Source organism: Globicephala melas, chromosome 9 (genome assembly GCF_963455315.2).
Source record: "Globicephala melas chromosome 9, mGloMel1.2, whole genome shotgun sequence".
Lineage (NCBI taxonomy): Eukaryota > Metazoa > Chordata > Mammalia > Artiodactyla > Delphinidae > Globicephala > Globicephala melas.
In genome coordinates, this window is record NC_083322.1 from 6,700,789 (window position 1) to 6,726,302 (window position 25,514).

Genomic DNA, 25,514 nt, shown 5'->3' on the forward strand with positions numbered 1-25,514 from the left:
CCTCCTGCCAATGCAAGGGACAAGGGTTCGAGCCCTGGTCCGGGAAGATCCCACATGCTGTGGAGCAACAAAGCCTGAGTGCCACAACTGAGCTTGCGCTCTAGAGTCCATGAGCCACAACTCCTGAGCCCGTGTGCCACAACTACTGATACCCGCGTGCCTAGAGCCCATGCTCGGCAATAAGAGAAGCCACCGCAGTGAGAAGCGTGCACACCGCAATGAAGAGTAGCCTCCGCTCGCGGCAACTAGAGAAAGCCTGCAGGCAGCAACGAAGACCCAACGCAGCCACAAACAAATTAATTAATTAAGAAAAAAAAAAAAAGAACCAGAAACTTGGAGATTTGGCTGATTCCACAGCTGGGTAAGAAACCTAAAATGTGAACCATGGAACATTTTGTGCCAGACAGTAGGAACGTGCTCAAAAACTGATGGGAACACGTCAACAGAACACAGGGCCAGCTTGAAGAGACTCGCCGCTAGCTAAATTTGGGACAATCTGAGCATCAAAACAAATGGAGGAATGTGTTATAGCTCATTAAATTAGAGAATCCATGAATCCATGTTAGTAGGTTTTTTTAAAAAAAATTTTTAGGTAGAGAAAGGAAAGCTTTACAAAATCTTTACCAACAAATCAACCAATAAATGTAAAAAGGGTAGAAATATAAAAATCTTCATTTTATGACCATCATTGTAAAAATTGACTTAGATAAGAGTTTCAGAGACCATCCCTTGTACCAGCTCTGTACCGAATTTTTAAAAATTGTAATTTTGTGAAGGTATTTTTCTCAATATTCCCCAAATTGTACAAGCTTCAGGCCCACAAAACAGGGGTCCACCCTTGGTAGAGGAGATGTGTTATTTGGGAAGGAAAGATCACGTGGAAGAAGAGCTGGTGGGGGAGGTAAAGGACCTCGGGGCAGATTCCAGAACATTCTCCTGTAGTGGAAGGGTCGACTTTGCGTGCTCAGGAGTTTCCTCCAAAAGGCAAAAGGGTGCAGGGGCTCCAATCGGGAAATCCCTATCCCCTACCCTCAACCCCACATTTGAGAGGCAATCCCGGAGAGCTGGGTGTGGGGCGGAGGGGACATGAGAAAACAGCTGGGCTAGCATCAGTGAGAAAAAGAAAATCAGGCACTCGGAACAGACCTCTCGCAACCGTGTGAATACAGTGTCGCCCCACCACCATGCCTGGGGAGAGTCCACTTTCATACCCAAAGAACGCATCCGGGATGACGCCCTTGCTGTACGTTCAGCCCAGGCTGATGAAGCGAAAACAAAGGGCACCTTAAGACCCCGGCGGCCAGACCCGAAGCCCAGCAGAGTACAGAGCACGTGGTGCGCAGGTCCCTCTTCAGCAGAGTCCCACTTAGAGGAAATTCTCAAAGGAAATGCATCTTCACGGCCACATGGGGGCGCCATTCAAAGGCTCCTTCCATCCGCCGGCCCCGGTTCGCCTCTTAAGTTTTCCGACTGATAAATTTATTTTTCTCTCCTTGTCTTAAAAATACTATTCTTGTTATTACAAAATATTACTATTACGAAATTTTAAAAAATTAAGTTAGAAAATGTATAAAAATGGCTTGTGTTCTCACTGTTAAAGAAAACTACTTGACTATATGCTTCCAAACCTTCCAATGATAATATATGTAATCATTTTATAATCATTTTATATATATTATATATACTATATATAATATATATAATAATATAATAATTCTGGACAGACTTCTCTTAAAATATCATGAACATCTTCCCATACAAAGTTCTTCACCAAAATAATTTTAGGTGATGGTATTGTGTTCCGTTGTCCATCCCATTAAAAATATTTTTTATAGCTAACCCACACTTTATAGAAAGTTCTAAGTGGCTGCCCACAGGGATTTAGTGAGCTATATTCCTATTGTTGGAAGAATTTTTTCCATTTCAAATCAAAGGTAGACATGAGGTACAGCTGTCCAAGTAAGTAAACACACAAGAAGCCCAGATCGCCCCGCAGGACCTCAAGCAGCAGAGGTGACGTGGCGGGCGCCCCAGGGGAGAAGGCGCTGGTCTCCTGGGGTTCGCATGGGGGGGGGGCGGCCGCCGTCGCCGTGGTCACCGGGGGCGGCCCGGCTCCCCCACTGGAGCGGGGAGATCCTTTTTGGTCACCGAGTCCCTCGGGGCGCGGGGGACCAAAGTCCGAGGCTCTCGCGGCGGGCGGCAGGTCTGGCGCTGAGTCCGGTCGGCGACTCAGCGCGCACCCGGCCGTGTTCGTTGGGCCTAGGGGTCGGGGACTCGGGGGATCGGGGTGTCGGCGGAGTGGCAGGCCAGTGGGTCGGTAAGATCAAGGGGCCAGGGGGATCGGCGGGCCGGTGGATCAGGGGCCGGGGGGTTGGCGGGTCAGCGGCAGGGTGGGTCGGCGCGTCGGCGGGTCGGGGGTTCGGTGGGTCGGGAGGCCGGCGGGCCGGGCAGTGTCCGGGGCTCGGCTGGCAGGCGGGTGGCACAGTGGCAACGGGCCGCCGGGCGGGGCTGGGCGGGGCGGGGCGGGCGCCGCGCCTGCCGTTCGCCTCTCCGGGCTGCAGGTGGGGCTGTGCGGCCGCGCTGCCTCCAGGAAGCCTCACGGGCCTGCGCCGGCTCCCAGGATGCAGTGTGGACCGGCCGGGCGCTGACGGCGGCGGCGCGTCTGCGGGCGGAGCGGCGCGGGCCGGCCAGCGAGGAGCGCGGCGACGCGGGTGGGGACAGCAGGGCCGGGCAGGCGCCGCCTGCGGAGAGGCCGGGGGCCGGCTAGCGTGCGGCCGCGCGGCGGCGGCGGCGGCGGCGGCGGCGGCGACTTCCTCCGGGCCGAGCCGGACAGCGCAGGGCCATGGCCGAGGCGGCCGCGGCTCCGGTAAGGGCGGCCCGCGCGCACGGACGTGCGGACTCGGGGCCCGGGCGGCCCGGGCCCAGCATACGGCGCCGCAGGCCCTAGAGAGGGACTCCGGGGGTCGGGCCGGGCCGCCGGGCCTGGGGCTCCAGCGAGCGGGACGCGGGGTCCGCCGGGGCCTAGGCACCCGCCGGCCAGGCCCCCCGTTCCGGGCCGAGCCTGAGCAGGGCGGGACCGGCCGTCCGCGCACCAGAGGCCGCCCCACGCCGAGTTCCTGCTGCCCTCCGGGGCTTCCTGCCCCCGCCCCATCCGCTGGCCCCCTTGTCTCCGCGCCCCCCACCCCGCGTCTCCTTTCTCTGCCCACCGCTCAGCCTTGCGTTCCCTTCCCCCCAGCTCCCCCCAGCGGCCTGGTGGCACCTGGGAGGCGTCCCGAGCGGCGGCGATTCCGCTGGCACCGAGGCCCCTCTGCGTGCCCGGCTCGCTCGGGGTCGGGGCGGAAGACAGCTGCTCTGGTTCGTAGAGGGACGCAGGCACGGCACCAGCCCTGTTAGGCGTGATTTTGTCCTCACAGGAAACCTAGGGGGTAGGCTCTGATTCTCTGTCATAAAAAAGAAAAACCCGAGGCCTAGAGAAGTTAACTTGCCCAGGATCGCACGGCTAGAAAAGGTGTGGAAAGACAGGGTCGCTCTGTGTGCTGGGACACACTGGCGCTTTGGGGGAAACAGGTACACTGGTGATGGTAAAGCAAGGCAGAAGGAGGTGCGTGCACCTTCCTGGCCTGTGCTGCTGTGATTTGAGCTGGGCTTTTAGGGAAGGCTAGGATTTCATCAGGCTGAGCTGGACCCGTGGAGCTTTTCAGGTAGGGAGGAGGCTTGCACACAGACTGGCAGGCAGTGCCGGGAGGAGACAGAAGTCGTTTGCCTGGAAAAGATGGCTTTGGTAGGGAGGCACGGGGAGAGGAGGCTGCAGGGAGAGTTGGAAGGGGTTTGAAGGCCTGCCTGGACTTCATCCTATGGGTGGGGAGCCATTGAAGGATTTGGAGTTCTCTTCCCATCAGCTGTTCTCAAGCAGAGAGTTTCCGCTTCCCTGGCAGGAGTTTGAGGCCAGCCCCATCTTGTCCACCCACTATTCAGCAAGGAGCTGGGCTTGAGTAGAAACAGTCGCCACCTCTCACCAAATAGTGTGAAGGCCTCACACGAGGCTCCCTGGCCCCGTTAAAATGTAAGAAAACTGCATGTGTCTATAAGGTTGGAGTTTATGCAGATGCCCTTTTCATGGAACACAAAGATTATAATAATGGCAGTCAGATGTTCTTGGAGGCTGAGTGGGATTTCTGGGGTTGGGGAGCTGGGCGATAAAGTGAAAGGACACTTCTGAAGCAAACGTTTAGAGGCTGGGGTCGTATGTCTGGGATCGGTCAAGAGAGGAGGAGTGAGGGGAAGGGAAGAAACGTGGCCTCGCACCCAGGGGCAGGGCTGCACCAGCCCAAGGTGCCAGCCCAGTGCAGTCTTTGCGGCCTCAGAGCAGAGCCACCTACCTCCTGAGCAGGAATCCCACATCCAGTTGTTTCTCTGCCAGTCCAGCTCCTCTCCGTCCTTTGAGGCCCAGCTAAAGCCCTACCTTCTTCAGGTCAGAGGTCATCTGGTCCAGCTGCCTTCCAAACCACCACAAAATCCCTGATGCTCCACCCTTGCCAGTTTTTTCAGCCTCTGCTCAGACTCTCCTGTCGCTATTTTCTGAGGCACCCTCCCATGTTCTAGTTCTCAGTGACTTCCTCTGAATGAACCCACACTGGTTCCTACCAGTCACTTTTCAATTTTGCAGATAGTCACCAAACATTTGTTTAGGAATAGTTTTCAGAATGCTGTAAGGTACCATTGATCCTCAGGTGCTGCCAGAAGGTATAAATATCAGGGCTTCCTCTCGGACCCATGGGTCCTACCTTCAGATGTGGGTCGGGGGGGTCTAGTGGTCGAGCCCCACCCAAAGCAAAATGCGCCCTTGCCTCGGTGTCCCCAGCTGCCGGTCATCTAAGCCACGATTGAACTGTCCAGCGACAGGCAAGTCAGGGGAATGACGGTTTATGATGGTTGCAGCACATATAAAAGTCTCACCTTATGGCATATGTCTCACCTTCCTCACCAGTCTGTAAGGTGTGTCACTGATCCTGGGGCAGCGACAACAATGTCCGAGACCGTAATTCGCCCCTTGGGAAGGGTGGGAACAGTGAGAGAAAAAAGTCAGTCTCACAAGGGCAGGGGCTCGTGTTTTGTCAAAAAGTCTTAACTCTTGGCTGGGGGAGATTTGCAGTAATGGTGATTTTTAGTTTGAGGTGGGTGGTAATTGGACAAAATTAGATTGTCCTGGGGTGGAAAGGAATTAGTCATCAGACTTCCATGTTTATTAAAGAGACACGAGTTGCTTTTTAATAAAGCGGTTGAGCAGCGCTTGTGTTTGTGTCGTTTCAGTGAACCAGCTGTTTTTTTTGCAAGGTCGTCATCAGTAGACAGATCTGTGCAATTATGATGGGAGGTGCTGGCGGGGCTCTAGTAAATCTGCAGTTTACTATTTCTCCATTAAGACACCCCAGCAGTGCGAAGTCACAGTTGATTTAGCAAAATTGCACCGAGCGCCTACCACGGGCCCCACACTGTGCTGTGAAGATGCAGCGCTGCCTTCAGAGAGCTTGTAGAGGTGGATGCGGGAGGTTACTGTATAGGGCGGCGAGTGCCCTGATGGGGGTCTGCAAGGAGTGCTGCGGAGGCCTGGAGGCAGGGCACCTGCCCAGAGGAGCTGACCGCCAGGCCGAGATCTGGCCTGTGGCACAGGACATCCCCACTTCCCACACGTGCGCTGCCCCACTCAGCTCCCTGATGCCTCAGAGAGAGGGGCTCAAGGAACACGGCGGGCGGAATGATTGATGCTGTTCTCCTCTCTGTTTCTGCAAGATTTCTCCATGGACAATGGCAGCTACAATTCAGGCCATGGAGAGGAAGATCGAATCGCAGGCTGCCCGCTTGCTTTCCCTAGAAGGTCGAACCGGGATGGCCGAGAAGAAGCTGGCCGACTGCGAGAAGACGGCCGTGGAGTTGGGGAACCAGCTGGAGGGCAAGTGGGCGGTGCTGGGGACCCTGCTGCAGGAGTACGGGCTGCTGCAGAGGCGGCTGGAGAACGTGGAGAACCTGCTGAGGAACAGGAACTTCTGGATCCTGAGGCTGCCCCCGGGCAGCAAGGGCGAGGCCCCCAAGGTAAGCCCTGGGCGCCGGGGGTGGGACAGCCCGTGCCCGTCAGCGTGCGGGTGAGCGTGCGTGACACTGTGGTTCCAGGTGCCCGTGACCTTTGATGATGTGGCCGTGTATTTCTCTGAGCAGGAGTGGGGGAACCTGTCCGAGTGGCAGAAGGAGCTGTACAAGCACGTGATGCGGGGCAACTACGAGACGCTGGTCTCCCTGGGTAAGGCGTGAGACTCTTTTCTTGGTTACGTGTGATTTGGGGAGACCTCAGCTTCTCTCTTCCTTCTGGTGGCTTTTGTCCTGAGGATATGTAAATCGCTGGGAACCTTGACCAGGCACGGTTATCGCCTCTTTTTCCTAAAGATGAGCCCTGGGTGACTGAGTCAAAGGCTGCCTTCTACTTGGTGAAGTTCACGGGGTGCCAGACCGGGAGGCATGGTGGCCCCTCTCCTAACCAGGCTCAGAGCACAGCCGTTTCTGTTCTGCTGAGACCTGGAGTGGAGAAGGCTCCCACCGCTCTCAGATCCAGTATGATCAACCCAGGTTTGAGAAGGACTTTTTCTCTCGCTGAGACATGAGGCCTGACCGAGTGGCTCCTCTGGGTCGGCGGAGAATGTGGGCAGACCATGCTTCTCAGAGCCAGCGCTGCCTTCACACCTGGAGGCTTCCCCACACCCTGGGCCTGCCGCCGCTCCCTTCAGGCAGTACCCCCAAGAAGGCCTGGACTGTTTCTTCTGGGCTTATTACCTCTTGGGATGGTATCTGTGTGACCCCAGGTCTGAAGGCAAAAGGCATGGTTATGAGGCTGGGAGCAGGTGCGGGTGTGAGGTTCTATTTCAGTTTGCAGGAATGTACGGCTTCTTAACCTCGAGACCCTATACCAGAGTGTCTTCAGCTCAGCATTGCATCTTGGGCCAGATGAGGCTTTGTTTTGGGGGCCATCCTGTGCCTCATAGGATGTTCGGCAGTGTCCCTCTTCCCAGCAGATGCCAGTGGCACCTCTCCCCCAGCCCCCAGTCGTGACAACCAAAAATGTCTCAGACTTTGACAAATGTCCCCTAGGAGGCAAAATTGCCTATGGTTGGGAACCACTGCCCTTTACCAATCAAGAAATGTAGTTTCTGGGCCATCTTGGTTTCCCAGGCTGCCTGTCCCCAGCTCTGAACGGAACGTGGCAAAAGCTAACCCTTCTGTCTTCCCCCAGACTATGCCATCTCCAAGCCCGAGGTCCTCTCCCAGATTGAACAGGGGAAGGAGCCGTGCAGCTGGCGTCGCGCTGGCCCCAAGGTTCCAGATGTTCCTGTGGACCCGAGTCCAGGTGAGGGGTTGGGGGAAGGCTAGGGAGATAGCAGGCAATCAGATGGAAACAAAAGTAAAGGGCCAGGGAAGGTGTGACCTTCTTTCCAGGGAGAACCAAGGAAAAACATCAATGGTTTTTTTTTTGTTGTTTTTTTTGTTTTGCGGTATGCGGGCCTCTCACTGCTGTGGCCTCTCCTGCTGCGGAGCACAGGCTCCAGACGTGCAGGCTCAGCGGCCATGGCTCATGGGCCCAGCCGCTCTGCGGCATGTGGGATCCTCCCGGACCGGGGCATGAACCCGTGTCCCCTGCATCGGCAGGAGGACTCTCAACCACTGCGCCACCAGGGAAGGCCAACATCAATGTTTTAAACCTGAGTTTTCTTATAGTTGAATTATGACCTATAGCCTGTTCAGCTAACACTCCAGGAATACTTCCCAGCGTGAAAACAGGCAACAAACTTAGTCTTTTAGGAAAGAGATGGTGCCAGTGGCTCAGCATTAGAGGAAGAAGGAGGGGGACACAGACAGGAAGGTAGAAGATAATAAAGACAAAATTTAATTCATTCATAGCTTTACAAAGAGTCAGCCTTGCCTCCACCTGAGAACCAAATTTCACTTAAAACCATTAGTAATTACAGAACATAAACCCCTTAGCCATGTCTCAACATGGTTAGAGTCACTGATTTATTTAAAGGTGAATCTGGATACCCGATACTACGGTCTCAGATTTTCCTGGGCCAGTCAGCACGTTTGAAAGTTAAGGAAAGGACAGGTAGACACATGAGAAAAGCCAAATGGCTGACGGGAAGACCTTGCTGGGTTGGGGGTCAGCAACGGTCTGTCACTTACCAGGGAGACCCCGCCCCTGCAGGCTCAAGCCCACCTCCTCCCAAGACTCCTTGTCTGCACCACCTGCCTTGGGGCTTGCCTTTCGTCTGAACACCTGGGTTACTAAAAAGTCTTATATGTTTAATTTGTGATTCACAAAATGTGTCTTCCGTGTTTGCTGTGTCACTGCAGTTAGATTTTCCCTTTCCCCGGGGCAGGCCGTGTTCAGAAATCATTCACCAGTTTAGGTCAACAGGGACAGTGCTGAAAGCTAGAAATTGACTAAGAGCAGAGTGCTGTCTGGATGGAAAAGATAGTTATGACACGTGGGGCTGCCAGCGGCTTACCTTGGGTGGGAGGTTCCCCGTAGGTTTGTTTTATCGTATGTGGAGGCCTCCCTGGATGTAATCAATATACACGATAATGAGAGTGAATAGGGGCCTGGAAATGTGGTGGCTTCTGGGGAGTCCCTGCCCAGCCCTCCCCTCCGGCACTCAGAGCTCCCCTCTCAGGCCTTGAGCCCATCAGCGGGATCCCTGGGTGGCCCTCATCCCCGCCCACCTCAGTCCAAGAAGCCGGGACCCCCGGTCCACCCTCCCCAGCTCTGGGCTTTGTGCAGCCGCTCGTCAGACCTCCTCTCCCACTTCTCTTCAACCCCTGAATCCTCCCAGCTGTGCTTGGGGAAGTGGGTGCTCAGCAAGGCCGCCAATCCTCAGGCTCCTCCCCAGCTGTCCACCCATTCTTGCCCAGCGGAGACCTGCTTCCTGCCCTTTCCTCACCCCCTTTCCCTGCCTGGAGGGTGCTGCTGTCACTGGGGTCGTTGCTCCTCAGTATAGCCTCTCCTGATTTTCCTCCCACCTTTCCTTTGCTGTTTCCTGCTGCCCTTTCTGATCTTTAAGCATTGGGGTGCCCTCAGCCCTCCTCCGCCTCTCTCTGCGCCCACACTCCATCCTTCCGGTGGGCACTCCCACCAGGGCCTCTCCCCTGAATCCTGCACGCCCGCCGCCCGGTCTGTCTGCACGTGGACAGCTGCCGGACAGCCCGCTTGGACCACGTGCCTCCCCGAGCTCCTCGTCTGCCCGTCAGAACCTGCTCCTCCCACAGGCTTCCCCACTGCAGTAGGAGCCCTCCGTCCTCCAGCTGCTGGCCCAGAACACAGGGGCCATCCCTGACCCTCTTTCACGCGCAGTCCCCACCGTCGGGAAACCCTGCCAGCACTCCTCCAGACTCTCCTGCCTGTCCCCCTGCCCCCAGGCCCGTGGTTTCCTGCTTAGAGTATTGCGGGCACCTCCCACCAGTCTCCCTGCTCCTGCCCTAATCCTCCAGAGTCTGCTCCCCACCCAGCAGCCAGAGTGACCCCTTTACAGCACAAGTCCTGCGTCCTTTGGCTCCCAACCCCTGCTGGCTTTCCATCGACTCACACAGCCAGGCTTCTCTCCCTCTGCTTGTCCCCCACTCGCTCAGTTCCAGGCACACCGGCCTCCTTGATGTTCCCACAACACTCCAGGCTGGCCCAGTCTCTGAGCCTTTGCACCTGGCAGTGCCCTCTGCCAGGAGTGCTCTTCAGATATTTCCTGGGCTCAACCCATTACCTCCTTCAGGTCTCTGCTGAAATATGACTTTCCCTAATCACCCTATTTAAAATGGCAGCCCCTCTCCCCACCCAGAGTTTCCAGGCTCCCTTTCCTACTTTGGTTTGTTCCATATCCGATATCATCTATTATGTATATTTCATATTTTACATTATTATATATTTTATATTTATAGACTTTATATAGACATAGATATTACATATGTATAACTAGAATATATTTCATATTTATAGATTATACATGTTTCCTATTGATAGACGTGTATGTGTCTGGTCACCACCCTCACCTTCATTAGGATGTAAATTTCAAGAGGATGAGCACTTTTATTTGTTTTGTTCATATAATCATTCTGGCCTAGAACACTGCCTAGCACAGAGTAGGAATTTAATAAATATTTTTGAATGTATCCTGTGTTTCATAATTTAATCGTGTGTGTGTATAATATATTTCTGATACAATTTAAATTCCTTTTTAGATCTCCCAGTCTCATTCCTCCTCAGGGTAGCCAGTTGTCCAGAAGTTGTTTGTCCTTTCTATCCACATTTTAAAACTTCTTTGTATACATATGTAGCCATAAACAATATATAATAATGGTTTTGTGTGTTTTGAAAAATCACGTGTCATCATCTCTATCACTCGGTATTCTGTGTTTCATACTTATCTCTGTCAACGCATATAAGTCAAGTTCGTTCATTTTAATGGCTACTCAGCATTCCGAAAGCAACTACATTACAATTTTTTATCCATCCCTGCATTGAGTTGCACTTAAGCTGTTTCTAACTTTTCACTGTCACAAGTGGTACTGGAGTGTACATTCTTAAAGGTGTCTTTTTGTGTCCATGTGCTGATGTCTCTCTAGGGAATAGACCTGGAGGAGGAATCCCAGTGTGGAGGGCATGCCCGTCTGCACCTCTGCCGTTGCCAGCTCACCCTCCCCATGGTCACACTGGCGTACATACTCCCCAGCAGTTAAGAGGACCTGCTTTCTTACTTCCTTGCCCACTTTTCAGAATTAGATGTTTGCCGATCTGATGGAAGTGAAATGGTATCTTGTTTTAATTTGCATTTCCCCAGTTCTTAGTGGAGCTGAGCATCTTCAGATGTTTATTTGGGTTCTGCTTCAGTGAATTATCTTTTTCTGTTTTTCTCCTGTTGTTTCTCATTATCTTACTGATTCAGGTCTCTTTATATAGTTCTGGATACTAACGCTTTGTCTGTTATTTGCATTACAAATATCTTCTCCCAGTCTGTGGCAGGTCTTTTAACTTTGTAGTTCTTAGATAGAAGTTTTAATTTTTGGTAGAGTCATAAACACCAGTCTTTTCCTTTATGATCTGTGCTTTTTCTGTCTTAAAATATCCTTTCCTGCCTCACTCTAGTCTTGCTTTTTACCTTTAAGTCTCTAATCCAACTAGAATGAATATTTGGGGAGGTTACAAGGGAGAATTTAAAAAAATTTTCCCCACAAGACATCTAATTTTCCAGCAAAGTTGGCTGGAGACTCTCCCTTTTCTCCAATGATGTGTAATGCCCATTTGGTCACGAACCAGGTTTCCATACGTGCACGCGCCGTTCCTGGGCTCTTTACTGGTTTCTTTGGTCTCTTTGTCTATCTCTGCACCAATTCTCACTGTTTTAGTTTCCTACTAAGCCTTGATATGTAGTAGACTAAGCTTTCCCTACTTGTTCTTCTAAACTTTTCTTGGCTATTCTTGGACCTTTGTTCTTCTAGATGAATTTCAGAATCTTTGTGTCAGGTTCTCAGAAATTCTGTTGGAATTTTGATTGGAATTGCATTTCTTTTGTAATTTCATTTCTGGAGAATTACTGTCATTGCAGTATTGAGCCCCCTTACCCACAGGAAGACTTGTTTACTGAAGCCTTCTGTATGTGCCTGAATAGGACTTTACAGTTTTCTCCTGACCATTGTTGTTTCTATTGTGAATGAGATTTTTAAATTAATTACATGTTTTAAATAGTCGTTGCAGGTGTGCGGTAAAGCTGTTGACTTTGTTTAGTAAGAAAAACAATTTTCTCAGCTCTTATTACTTCTAATGACTGGTCAATTTAGAGTCTTAGGTTCTTTACATGCACAATTGTGCTCTCCATAGACAGCACAAAAGTTATCTCTTCTTTTTAAATGTTCGTAACTTTATTTTTCTGGTTTAGCAGTGGGCCTACGACATGGTTAAATAGTAGCTGTGATAGCTGGCATCCTTGTCTGTGGGATACTTAAAGAGTTTCGGCATTTAGGATGATTTTTGCCGTAGACTTTTGAAGATACTGTTAGTTTAAAAGAAGTTTCCTTCCACTTCTGGCCACTGTTTTTAATCGTGAATAAATGTTATATTGTATCAAATGTTGTTTTTTGTTTTTTTAATATTATTTTATTTCTTTAATACATTTTACTTTGTATTATATAACATAAACAAAATACATACAGAATAAAATACATAACATAAAATACATAAAGTTTAGAGAACAATTGGTAAACACCCATATTCCCAACTCGCAGCATAAGAAATAGATCATAACCCGATCTATTTCCAAGACCCCACTGTCCCTCCCAGACCCCAGACCCCTCCCTTCCTCTCACAGATAAACGCAAAATTCAGACAGATGAGATCAGTCCCTTGCTTTTCCTTACATTTTTATTACCTATGTATATGTTCCTAAGTAACATTGTTTAACCTGGTTTTGAACTTTTTATGAATGAGATCATACCATATATACTCTTCTTTAACTTGCTGTTTTCATTTGACTTTGTTTTTGAGAGTCATCCATGTTGGTGTAGTACAGCTGTAGTCATTCCTTTTCGTTCTCTCCCACCCAGTTAGGCACCCCACCAGAGGTGCCACCAGGGATGCTCCTCATCGGCGAGTTTGGGAGCAAGGATTGGACAAGCACAGTCCTTGCCCAACCTTCTTCCCTTGGGCAGCTGGCTGCCCCCAGGGACAGGCAGTCTCTGCTGCTCTGCTGGGGAGAGCCTCCTTCACCATGGTCCAGGGTGACTTCCTGATCCAGGGTCAGTGCTGAGGGCCCCTCTTACATAAAAGCTGCATCCTCATTTATCAGTAATAAAAAGAGTTTACCCTCACCAGCCTTCCTCTTTTGTTTTATTTCTCTAATTGTTAAGATCCATGACAGGGAAGAAAAATGGTAATTACCAGGCTCCCTTAAAACCCTAAGAGTGGACAAAAATGCAATTGTCTTTTATTTATTGATATTTCTATCTAGGAACCTTGCCAAAATTCTCATTAGTACTAATAACTTTTCCAATAATTGTCTGATGAGTCTTGGGTTTTCTGAAAAGATAATCATATCCCCTATGAGTCATAAGAATTTTTTGTTTCGTTTCAAATCTTTATGATTTAGTTTTCTCTTGTTTTACTGTGCTGGCTGAGAACTCCCAGAAAATCCTTAAATAGAAGTGATGACAACAGGTATCTTATTGGTTCATGATGTTAAAGAAGATACTTTTTAACTTTTCACATTGAGTCTAATATTTGTTAAAAGTTTTTTGATCAGTGCTGTTTATCAGGTTAAAAGAGTTTGGTATATGTCTGGTTGACTAGATATTTCTAACAGGAATCGCTGTTGAATTTTTATGGAATGCTATTTTGGTATCTATTGAGATGATTATATGATTTTTCTTCTTTAACTAGTATGGTAAATTATGTCATTTTCTCATGTTGAACCAACCTTGCAATTTTGGGAAAAAAACCTAACTTAGTCATGATCCTTTATATACATTGCTGGACTTAATATGCTAATTATTTTGTTTAGGATTTTTGAATCTTTGTTCATGAGTGAGACTGGCCTTTACTTTTCCTTTCTCAGACTGTCTTTGGCTGGTTTTGGTATTAAAGATATGTTATGATGTATTCCCTCTGTTTTTATTTGCTCAGGGAGTTTGTGTAATATTGGGATTATCTATTCTTTGAATGTTTTTCTTTGTGGGGGAGATTTTTGTCTACTAAGTTCTTTAGTAGCTATAGGACCTTCTTGATTCAGTTTTGGCAAGTTCTAGTTTTTCTAAGGAATTTGTTCATTTCCCCAGAGTTTTCAAATTTCTTGGAATAACGTTCATAATATTCTATTTTTTAATCTCAGCTACATCTATCATTATGTCCCTTTTTCATTCTTCATGTTGGTTATTGGTGCTTTCTCCTTTTCTCTTGATAATCTTGCTAGAGATGTATTGGTTAATATCCTTTCCAGAGAACCAACTTTTGCTTCTCTGTGTTCTTTGTTTCTTCTTTTATTAACTTATACTCTCATAGTATTTCCTTTCTTTTTATTTTATTGCTGTTACTTTCTAACATCTTGCATTGACTGCTTGACCTATTAATTTTCAACCTGTTTCCTCTTTTTTAATATAAGTATATGAGGCTACAAACTTTCCTCTAAGTACCATGTAGATGCAGACACACATTTTGATAATTTTTTCATTAGCATTGGGTTCCAAATAGCTTCCATTTTCATTGTGATTTGTCCTTGGAGCCTTGGATTATCTAGAAAGCATATATATATATATATATATATATATATAATTTTAGTATATATGGGGAGTTTGAGGATATCTGTTATTGATTTCTGACTTAATGCTGTTATAGTTAGAAAATAGATGTGTAAAATACTAATCTTTTAAAATTTATTGAAGTTTGTTTTATGGCCTAGAAAGTATTCATTTTTTCTTAATGTTTTGTATGGCTTGAGAAGCTTGTGTTGTCCTTGTCTTTAAGTTATGCTTATGTCCATTTGGTCAGTTTGTTAATAGTGTTGTTCAGATCCTATAATCTTTGGTTGGCTTGGTTTACCAGTTATGGAAAATGGTATGTCAGTCCCCCACAGAGGAGGTGGATTTGTTCATTTCCCCTGGAGTTCTGTCAGTTTTGCTTTATTATTTTGAAGCTGTGTTATTAGATTTAAATCATAGAATTATTGTACCTTTCTGGTCAGTTTACCATTGTGCAGTGATTCTTTTTTATTTCTATGGATACTTTTCTTTTTAAGTCTATTTCATCTGATATGGTATAACCACATCTTTTTGTTTTTAATTGTTTATTTGACTTAGCATATCTTTTATTGTCTCACACTGCTTTTGCATCCTTCTGTTTTAGGTGTGTCTCCTATAAACAGCACGTAGCTGAGTCTCTTGTTTGTTTTTAGTCTGCTCATCTTTACGTGTGAAATGTCCAGAACAGTAGGCACCAGCCACATGTGACTGTCAAGCACTTAAAGGGATGAAATATGTCTAAATGAATACTCTGGATATATTTGGATATATTGGGTTAAAAAAATATTGCTAAAATTATTTCACCTGTTTCTTTCTACTTTTCTAAGGTAGCTACTATCAAACCTAAAATTAGATATGTGGCCCACCTTGATCTCTGTTGTACGGCGCTGGTCTAGATCATTGACATTGACCATGGCCACTAGGGTGTTCAGATTCTTAGCCACCATCTTAAATTGTGCTGTGAGACCTTAACCCTGCCTTTCCTGTATTTATTTTTTTCCCCACGCCTCCCTTGAGAATGACTCATTTAGATTTTTTCTTCCTTAAACTGTTATTATTTTTAATTAGTTTGGAACACCAGCCTGGGGTATGTCAACTCCCAGGGGAGACTGTTCTCCCCACTCAGCTAAGACCAAAGGCCAGAATGGGCAGTTGCCTTTCACAGGGCAGGTTTTCACCTTTTTTATGTTTAGTGCACTGGGAACATTGCTCTTTGGTCCCAGGTTTATGTGTGTGGTGGTGGTGAGGGGTCTCCAGCCCAACCTTCCACCCTGCTTAAGCACCCGGCTTCTCACATCTATCTGCCCCAGGTGTGCACAGTCCATTGCAGCCCAGCAGTAGGGGAATGGGAGATGCCCTACAGTTTACCGTGGCTGACTTAGGCTTTCTTAGAGGTCATCCATGCTTAAAAATTTGTGTGTTTTTATACTCTACCCATCATTTTTAGATACTCATATTAAGGGGAGTTTCTCTGCACAGCTAGCCAGCCATATGCCAGAAATGGAAGAGTTGAATGCTGCTTCTGTGTCTGTTGAGATGACTATTGTTTTCTCCATTAATCTGTTTGTGAGTTGTGTTACTGTATTGTCCAGGGGTAGCTTATCCTTGAGTTCTCAGGAGAAACCCAGTTTGTTCATAATGTACTGTCTCTTCTTCTTTTTTGAAAACATATTACAGGATTTGATTTCTATTTCTCTCATTTAGAACCTTTGCGTACCTGTTCATAAATGACCATTTTATGAATTTTTTCATACACTGTTCTCTAGTTTGTGCAATGAGAATTATACTGGCTTCATTTTGACAGCTATTTTCCCTGTCAAATATTGAAAATATTATCTTCTGATATCGTACTTGCTGATAGAAATCTGCTTTCAGTCTGAATGTCATTCTTTTCTCTCTGGTGCCTTTTAAGATTTTCTCTTTGTCTTTGCTGTTCCATATCACATGAATATTGTCTAGGTTTATATTCTTTTTTATTTCCTACTTAGGAAGTGGTGTTTTCCTTCAAACCATGGGCTCAGTTTTGGAAAATTCTCAGCCGTTATTTCTTTACCTGTTGCCACGTATCCATTTCTTATTCCCTCCTTCTGGGATTTCTGCCAGCATATGTTGGAACTTCTCGTTTAATCCTCCGTGTCTCAACTTCTTTTTCATATTTTCATTTCTTTATCTCTCAGTGTTGTACTCTGGATTGTTTCCCCAGATCCATCTTCTAAGTCACTAATTTTCTCTGCAACTGTGTTCATTCTGTTGTTAAGCCAGCCATTGTATTTTTTATTTCCATGACTGTTTTTGTCATTTCTAGAATGTCTATTTGGTTCTCTTTCACATCTGCCTTTTAAAAAATAATTTCCCATTCTTGCCTTACAGATTCTGTTCCTTCCTTTATTTTTTTGAATATTTTAAACATACTTATGCTACTGTATCCTTCGGCCTATTCCTTTTCTGTAGTTTGCAGGAGTGAGTTCTGCCATGGCTCTCATGCCGTTTGGCTCCTCTTCTGGTTTGTAAGTTTAGCCTTTTAGTAGGGGCCCCTTAAGGCCTGCCTTGTGGGTGTGCCCCTATGGGCAGGTTTGCATTTGCCTCTGTTTGGGACCCTCCTGGGTTGCCATGGTTCTCAGCCAATTTTTCTATGAATTTCTCAACTTTTCTCAGCTGCACCACGTGGTTAGTATGAAGTTAGTGTGGACACGGAAATCTAATCTATCATGGGTGGCTTTTCCATCCATGGCCCAGGACAAGACGCAGCTTCCTTATTGTGCCCCTGCGTGGGTGGGGTTTTAGTCCCCATCTACCTGATGGGACAGAGCCTCATGGCTCCTGGCAGATGCAGGCAGCTCAGCTCTGCTCTCACCTCACTCGGACATCAAAGCCCCGCCCCTAAGGCCTGCATCCTGTTTCAACAGCTCTGCTTGGTTCCTGCTCAAACTCTTGATTTGACTTTGTGTTTTTTCTTTGATTCTTTTTTTTCTTTTTAATTTTTTTTTTTTCGGTACGCGGGCCTCTCACCGCCGTGGCCTCTCCCGCTGCGGAGCACAGGCTCCAGACGCGCAGGCCCAGCGGCCATGGCCCACGGGCCCAGCCGCTCCGTGGCATGTGGGATCCTCCCGGACCGGGGCACGAACCCGCGCCCCCTGCATTGGCAGGCGGACTCTCAACCACTGCGCCACCAGGGAAGCCCTTTTCTTTGATTCTTATATCTGGAATCTTTCTTTTGTGCTCACGTAAATACATGTGTAGGGGTAAGGTTTTGGGGACGGGGGTAGATTTTGTCTAGCATTTCTGTGTTTAAAGTGAGAGCAGGACCTCCCTAGGGCAGCACAGTCTTGCCCATGGACCAGAGATCCAGCCCTGAGAATGCGTTTTTTTTGTTTTATTTATTTATTTATTTTTGGTTAGGTTGGGTTTTTGTTGCTGCGCGCGGGCTTTCTCTAGTTGTGGTACGCAGGCTTCTCATTGTGGTGGCTTCTCTTGCTGCAGAGCATGGCCTCTAGGCGCACGGGCTTCAGTGGTTGTGGCACACGGGCTCAGTAGTTGTGGCTCGTGGGCTCTAGAGCGCAGGCTCAGTAGCTGTGGCGCACGGGCTTAGTTGCACTGCGACACGTGGGATCTTCCCAGACCAGGGCTGGAACCCGTGTCCCCCGCATTGGCAGGCAGATTCTTAACCACGGCACCACCAGGGAAGTCCAAGAATGCGTTTTGTACTCCTCACTTTTCCCTGCCTGACCCGTGTGCTCAGTACCATGTGACCACATGCTTTGCCTGGAAGACCCTGCAGTCCCTGTTTGAGCTCTTGCCTTCCCTTTCCACCAGGCTCTTTTGCTGTTTGACCTTTGCAAGGCCCCGTGTGCCTTTCCTTGGCTGGGTGTGTGTCCACCCCAGGGCCCCTGATGCTGTCACTCACGCACTCTCTTCTTCTCAGGCTCAGGGCCCCCCGTTCCTGCCCCTGACCTCTTGATGCAGATCAAGCAGGAAGGGGAGCTCCAGCTCCAGGAGCAGCAGGCTCTAGGCGTGGAGGCGTGGGCAGCCGGACAGCCAGACATCGGGGAGGAGCCGTGGGGCCTCAGCCAGCTGGACTCCGGAGCAGGAGACGTCTCTACCGACGCTGCCTCTGGTGAGTGGCTGAGGCTGGGAGCAGACAGCAGGAACCAGATGCAGGGACTGAGGGCAGGACCTGGGAGAAGAAGTTCCTGCAAGCATTGCGGGGGGCTGTGGGCTCTGGCCTGACGAGTTTAGAAGATTTCCCACCTTACGGCAGGGGTTGCCCCGAAGGACATCTTGCTGGTCCCTCTGGGTTCCATGATGCTCTTGTCCTGGTATTCCTCTGCCTCACTCTTGCCGGCCCCCTCCTGGTCTTCTTGCCCCAGCACTGGACATTTAAATCACCAGCTGCCTCCTACTAAAGAGGGGCTGTGTGACAAGAGTGTGACGTCTGAGCTTCCGGGTGCCTCAGAGAAGGGGACGGAAGCAAACTGGTTCAGGAGAGGTGGGGTCGTTGTGCTCGGGCAGGAGAGTCACCGGTGGGGTCTCGGGGCAGCTGCTCCGCCTCTCCCACGGGGTCTGCCCGCTTCTTTCCCTAACCCACTGGCTCTGCTCTCTCTTCACTGCAGGCGTCCACTCCAACTTCTCAACCACTATCCCGCCCACCTCCTGGCAGGCGGATCTCCCCCCTCACCATCCCTCCTCCGCCTGCTCAGACGGGACGCTGAAGCTCAGCACGGCCGCCTCCACGGAAGGTACGGGGTGTGGAGGGAGGACTGGAAGGGCTCATGTCTGCCCCGGAGGCTGCCTCAGCCGTGGCCCCTGGTGGTGCAGCCAGCAGGCATTTAGGTGCCGGTGATGTGAACACTCTGTACAGTCTGTCCCTTTTCTCCTTCTAGATTCTTAGGCTTGAACAGTCTTTCTTGAGACGGTCCATTTTCCCACAGTTCCTTTCTTGTGTTAACCAGTCAATCCTGACAAGCTGAACCCTTAAGGGGATGTACCTCTTGCCCAGACTCAGCAACCCTGGCTCCTCCCTGACCTGGAAAAACCCAAACCCACCTAGAACCGCTTCTTAGATATCAGCACTACCAAAGACAGGTGTCCACAGGCCCGAATTGGGAGGAACTGCCTCATTTATGTATTAGTTTTCTACTGTCTTGAAAGGCAGTTATCTGTTACTTTAAGTAATAATTTCTGTCATATTTTGGCACCCCAAAATTGTGCTAGAAGCCTAGATCCCTGATATAAAACTCTAGGGCATGAAATTCAAGTACATTTACGTAAAATCCAACACACTTTTACTACTACACTAATATTTTTATCATTAGCTAGCTGGCTACATTTACTGAATGCTTAATGCATGCAAAACAGCATGCTAAGTGCTTTCACATGTGCTGTGTGGTTTAAACTTCAAGCAACCCTGTGCAACAGGGTATTCGCAGAGGAGCTTGCCTGAGGTCACTGCTGCTCTGTGGGGAGCCACGTTCCAGTCTCAGATAAACCTGAGCCCAGCTCTGTGCTTCTGCCTCTCGGGTGCATTGCCACCAGTGGTCAGAGCTCCTTCCTTGGCATAACTTCATGATTAGCCTTAAGAGCCAAAGTGAAAATGGAACGCGGTGAGCAGATGCAATGGTTGCTCTCCTGGGGTGAAGGTTCTAGAACAAGGGGAGCAGATAGGCTGGTTGCTTTACCTGTGGTGAAGGTCTGGAACACGATGTCCTCACCCACGGTTTGAGGCAGCCACCTGACCGCCTGGGTCATCTCTGCTGAAATGGTTGGATCCGGAGGCTTCGAGACTAGGGCTCAGAGTGGCCGTAGTTGGGCCAAATGTCCCGATGAAAGATCTTCTCTTTGTAAGTGGAGAGGGGACAGAATGATACCTGGTCTGTCTGTCTCTTTCTCAGCAGATGTAAAGATTGTGATAAAAACTGAAGTCCAGGAAGAGGAGGTAGTGGCCACACCAGTGCATCCTACTGACCTAGAAGCCCACGCGACCCTGTTCGGACCAGGCCAAGCCACAAGGTTCTTCCCTAGTCCTGTCCAGGAAGGAGCCTGGGAGAGCCAGGGCAGCTCCTTCCCCAGCCAGGACCCCGTGCTGGGGCTGAGAGAGCCCGCCCGGCCCGAGCGCGAGCTGGGCGAGCCCAGCCCCGCGGTGACCCAGGACGAGACCCCTCCAGGGGACTGGCTCTTCGGGGGGGTCCGGTGGGGCTGGAATTTCAGGTGTAAGCCTCCCGCGAGCCTGAACCCGAGGACCGGGCCTGAGGGTCTGGCCTACTCCTCGCCCGACAACGGAGAGGCCGTGCTGGACCCCGGCCAGGCCCCGAGACCCTTCAGCGACCCCTGCAAGTACCCCGGCCGGACCAAAGGCTTCGGCCACAAGCCGGGCCTGAAGAAACACCCGGCGGCTCCCCCGGGGGGGCGGCCGTTCACGTGCGCCGCGTGCGGGAAGAGCTTCCAGCTGCAGGTCAGCCTGAGCGCGCACCAGCGCAGTTGCGGGGGGCTGCCCGACGGGGCGCCGGGGGCGGCGGGCGGCGCGCGGGACGGCAGCGGCCTGCGGTGCGGCGAGTGTGGCCGCTGCTTCACGCGGCCGGCGCACCTCATCCGGCACCGCATGCTGCACACGGGCGAGCGGCCCTTCCCCTGCACCGAGTGCGAGAAGCGCTTCACCGAGCGCTCCAAGCTCATCGACCACTACCGCACGCACACGGGCGTGCGGCCCTTCACCTGCACCGTGTGCGGCAAGAGCTTCATCCGCAAGGACCACCTCCGCAAGCACCAGCGCAACCACGCAGCGGGCGCCAAGCCGGCCCGGGGCCAGCCCCTGCCGCCGCTGCCTGCCGTGCCCCCCGACCCCTTCAAGAGCCCCGCCTCCAAAGGACCCTTGGCCTCCACGGACCTCGTGACCGACTGGACTTGTGGCCTGAGTGTCCTGGGACCCACCGACGGCGGGGACCTGTGAGGCCCCCGCGGGCGACCCCCGCAGGCCCAAGTGTAAAGAGGCGCTTCTCCAGACAGCAGGGTGGTGCGAAAAGCTTCGAGGCGGAACGGAGCCTGGGGGAGAACCAGATTCCCAGTTGCTGAACCGATCACTGGAGCGGGAGAAACTACCAGACAACGCAGCTCCCACCTCTAAACAAAGTAGAATTCTCTGATTGTGAAACTGAGCAGCATAGAATTTTAAGTAATTTAATTACGAAACTTTTTTTTTTTTTTCTAATTCTTGAAGAGAAAGCCGTTAAATAGTAGTAGCAGCAGTTTAAACTTCGTAGTGTACCTTTGGTTTCTGGAGTGCGTGTGTGTGCTGTGGGCTGTGTCCTTACCAAGTCTGACAGAGGGTGCGACGGAAGCTTGGCTGGCCGGGGACGCGGGCGAGGAGGGACCTGGACCTCCCTGGCCTCAGTGACCCCTAGGGATGGGCCGGTCTCTGCACACAGTCCCAGGGGAGCGGAGACCGGGCTCTGCCCAGGGCCAGGCTGGGAAGTAAGGCCAGCCGGGCGCCGTGGAAGCCCAGCCTCAGCTCGCGGGCAGGAGGACTGAGGAGCAGTAGCCCAGCGTCTCTCAGCACCTGCCTTTCATCTGCGAAGGCTCTGCGCCAAGTGCCCGCCGTGCGCAGGCGCTCTGCCGCTCCCCCCCCCCCCCCCCGCCCCGCCCCGTGACTCCTGGGCCTCGTAAAGGAGAGCTGTCCGGAAGCACCGTTAGGGATGCAGGCGTGAGGCAGGGGCTGCAGAAGCAGGGCCGGGAACAGAGCCTCACCTGCCGACCCCCACAGGGGAGGGGCTGCCCTCTGCTCCTGCCAGATGCTCGTTTCCTTTTCTCTTGGTGTGGTGTGTGTTCTCGCTGTCCAGACGCTTTCACATGGAACCTCATTTGATCGTTACTGTGCCCTAGTGAAGCACGCCGGACGAGCATCCTTTCCTGTGAGAGATGAGGCAATAAGCTACTCAGAGGGGACCCATCTCAGCCTCGCACCCCGTGTGCACGATGAGTGCAGACACTTGGGAAGAGGCTCAGGTCAGACTTGGCTCATCCTTCTGGAGCATCAGTTTGGGGGAGGAAAGCTTTTCATTTTGCCCTTTTAGAAGGTTTGCCCCACATCTGCCTGAGCAAAATCATCAGGCCTCAAGCTTTAGCCAAGTGGCAGCCTTGGCGGCCGGTGGGCGCTCACCCCCGGGAGGGGTCGGGGTTGAGGGGCTGGGCCAGGGGCAGGGCTTGCTCGTTCCCTGGCTGACATCTTGAAGGTGGAATTAGAAATGGGCCAAGGTTTCTTGATTCCACCCCAATGCTGTCTCTGCCACACGACTATCCATTCCCGTTTTGTTGAAGCAGACGCTGGTTCCTTGTCCTCTGGGGAACTTGTTTCCCGAGGGGGGAGACCGTCACTTCTGTTCATTCAGCTCCCTTGTGCGTACTTTTATTAGGCAATAGACTAGTTAAGAAGATTGTTTCTATGTACTGTATATTTTGTACCAGTTTACACTTCTAATATTGATATAACTGATATTTTGAGAAACAAATGAAGAGGAGACCTCCTGTTAAAATAAAACCTAACCAGCACCGAGGCGGTTTGGTGGGTCCTGTTCTTAGACCCGCGTCTTTGGCCCTGACGCCACTACATGCATCCCCCGCGGCAAGGGTGCAGTCGGCTTTCTCTGCGCCCTCCTCAGGGTGGCCTTGGACCCAGGGAGGCAGCTGTCCCTGAGAGCTGGGATGGGAGAATCCGGAGAAGTTTGACTCTGTGGAGATAAAACCGACACCTGGAGGGAAAAGAAAACCACATCCAGTCACCTCGCTTCAGAATATAGTCATGGTTTTTGTCATTAGTTTAGTATGAGAGCATGTATATGAAGACAGGAAGAAAAAATTGCAGGGTATCAAAGAAGAACTGAAGCTGGTTGTTTTCTCTTTACATCTTTTCTTGGCTGGGCAGAGGCCAAGAAAGGATCTGGGATGCCTGCAGTGGCTGTAACCCTGGTCTTGGAGTGAAATCCCTCCAATGGCATTTGAGCCAGGCCAGCTGACACCCATATTCCCACCAACTAGGGTTAACACTTGTTAACATTCTATCTCATGTTTTGTTTTCAGTCTCGTTTGTTTTGATTGTTGTCTTTTTAAGAAAATGAAAATGTAAAAAATTTAAAAATCCACTCGAATTTGCCACAGAAGGCGTGGGAGTGGGACGCAGAGAAGGAAGGGGAGTGGCTCTCATCCAGGCCCATCGTGAGATGGCGGGCACAGGCCATGGCGCCTCATTCCTTCTCAGCAGCCCTGACCTCTCTGCTGTGCTTCTGGCCCACCGCCCCCACTGGACATGTCTCTCGTGCTTGGAAGCCAACCGGGATGCATGTGGTGTCTGCCCGGCTGGCGGGGCTCCTCCTCCACCACCACACCCTCGCCCGTCCTCACATGCATTCTCATGCCCTCATGCTGCCTGCGTGTCACGCCAGAACCCCATCCGAGGCCCAGGAAAGGATGACTCCTAAGGTCTGGCTCAGGTGCTCTCCAAGACAGAGGGCATGGGAGGAAAGGTTTTAGGCAGTGGGGAGGGGCAGGCTGAGGTCCGTCTCAGACATCCAGCAGGGGTGCCCAATCAGTGAGGGAGACCAGACAAGCACTGTGGAACGGGGACCCCACCACGACTCCCAAACTTCCAGGGAACGCTTGCTCTGCCACAGCTCAAAAGAATCCCACTGGGCTTCCCTGGTGGCGCAGTGGTTGAGAGTCCGCCTGCCGATGCAGGGGACACGGGTTCGTGCCCCGGTCCAGGAAGATCCCACATGCCGCGGAGCGGCTGGGCCCGTGAGCCATGGCCGCTGAGCCTGCGCGTCCGGAGCCTGTGCTCCGCAGCGGGAGAGGCCACAACAGTGAGAGGCCCGCATACTGCAAAAAAAACCCCAAAAAACAAAAAAAAGAATCCCACTTAGGCCAAAGCACAGTGGTCCCTGGTATTAGCTTCCTATTGCTGCTGTAACAAATTACCACAAACTTCATGGCTTAAACCAACCAGATTTATCTTACATTTCTGGAGGTCAGGAGTCCAAAATGAGTCATATAGAGCTACAATCAAGGTGTCATCAGGGCTGCATTCCTTCTGGAGACTCGAGAGAATCCATTTCTTCGCCTTTTCCAATTTCTTGAGGCCACCTGCATTCCTTGGCTTGTGGCCCCTTCCTTCATCTTCAAAGGGAATCACTCCAACCTCTGCTTCAATCATTACATCTTTTTTTTGACTTTGACCCTCTTATCTCCCTCTCATAAAGACTCTTGCAATTTCATTGGGCCTGCCCAGATAATCGAGAATGATCTCTACATCCAAAGATCCTAATTTAATCACATCTGCAAAGTCCCCTTTGCCATACTATAAGGCTACACAGGTTCTGGGAATTAGGATGTGGACAGCTTTCACGGGTGGGGGGGGGCATTATTTGACTTACCACACTTCCCAAATCTCAGGACAACACTCATCACCTCTCCGAGGCCAGACCAGATCCTCCCTGGGATGCTCCTGTATGTTCTGGCACTGAAATAACCTGCCAAAATGAGAACACTCGAGGTTCATCATTCCCAGTCATTCCTTCATATCGGCCGCCCTCTGTTGCCCATCAAAATGTACCTGTCTGCTGCCTGCCTCCTCCTGACATCTTTCTTTACCTTCATCTTTTTCCAACTTTGTTCTCATTCCTATGCTTCCAAAGATGGTCACCATCCCTTCTGACTCTCCATTGTTAAGTAGTAGTGCTACATCATTGTCATGTTTACAGGCAGACTGAAGACAAGGTGGGTCAGCTGCACCTTAACCATTTCAACAGCCTCAAGATCTTTTAAGATTGTGCTGGCCACGTGTGACTGTTACTCTCCTTTGCGTCTCCATCCTGGGGAAGACGTCCCCTCCTCCTCTAAAGTTCCTGTCACCTTCTCTCTTTTTCTCTGTTGTTTATCAGTCTTTCTTCCACATCAGTGAAGCCTTGCCAGAAGTCCTTCTGGGTCTCAAGTCTGTGTCTCCCACCCCATCCTGCACTTCTCCATCCCTCACGCAGGCCCAAAGTGACCTTTCTAACTGGGAGATCTGATCCCTCTCATTCCCGGTTTTAAAGTCCTCCAGCAACTCCACCACCTGCACTGAGAATCTAAACTTCAGCACGATATTTCCGACCCCTCATGAGGTGGCTCCTTCCCTGTCATCTCCTGTAACTCCCCTTGCATCTCATGCTCTAGATGAA

At 50.5% G+C, this 25,514-nt stretch overlaps 1 protein-coding gene across 4 annotated transcripts; it reads left to right on the forward strand.

Moving 5' to 3' along the window:
- The first annotated feature begins 2,752 nt into the window (after nt 1-2,752).
- ZNF746 (zinc finger protein 746) lies at nt 2,753-22,856 on the forward strand. 4 transcript variants are annotated; one of them, XM_060305162.1, is made up of 7 exons: nt 2,753-2,866; nt 5,791-6,090; nt 6,169-6,295; nt 7,280-7,393; nt 18,236-18,427; nt 18,924-19,049; nt 20,202-22,856. In XM_060305162.1, the coding sequence occupies exons 1-7, from the start codon at nt 2,843-2,845 to the stop codon at nt 21,254-21,256; spliced, it is 1,938 nt and encodes a 645-aa protein (XP_060161145.1). In that variant the 5' UTR covers nt 2,753-2,842; the 3' UTR covers nt 21,257-22,856. The 4 variants fall into 4 exon arrangements, with proteins under 4 accessions (XP_060161145.1, XP_060161147.1, XP_030710021.1 ...); XM_060305164.1 differs by having other exon boundaries at nt 20,205-22,856; XM_030854161.2 differs by having other exon boundaries at nt 6,214-6,295.
- The last annotated feature ends 2,658 nt before the right edge of the window (nt 22,857-25,514 follow it).

What these genes read in the sequence shown, in the direction of transcription:
- ZNF746 (XM_060305162.1), top strand. Translation starts at nt 2,843, where the DNA reads ATGGCCGAGGCGGCCGCGGCTCCG. An exon ending in TCCTGTGGACCCGAGTCCAG is followed by an intron (nt 7,394 to 18,235) that starts GTGAGGGGTTGG and finishes TCTTCTTCTCAG; the next exon opens with GCTCAGGGCCCCCCGTTCCT. An exon ending in CACGGCCGCCTCCACGGAAG is followed by an intron (nt 19,050 to 20,201) that starts GTACGGGGTGTG and finishes TCTCTTTCTCAG; the next exon opens with CAGATGTAAAGATTGTGATA.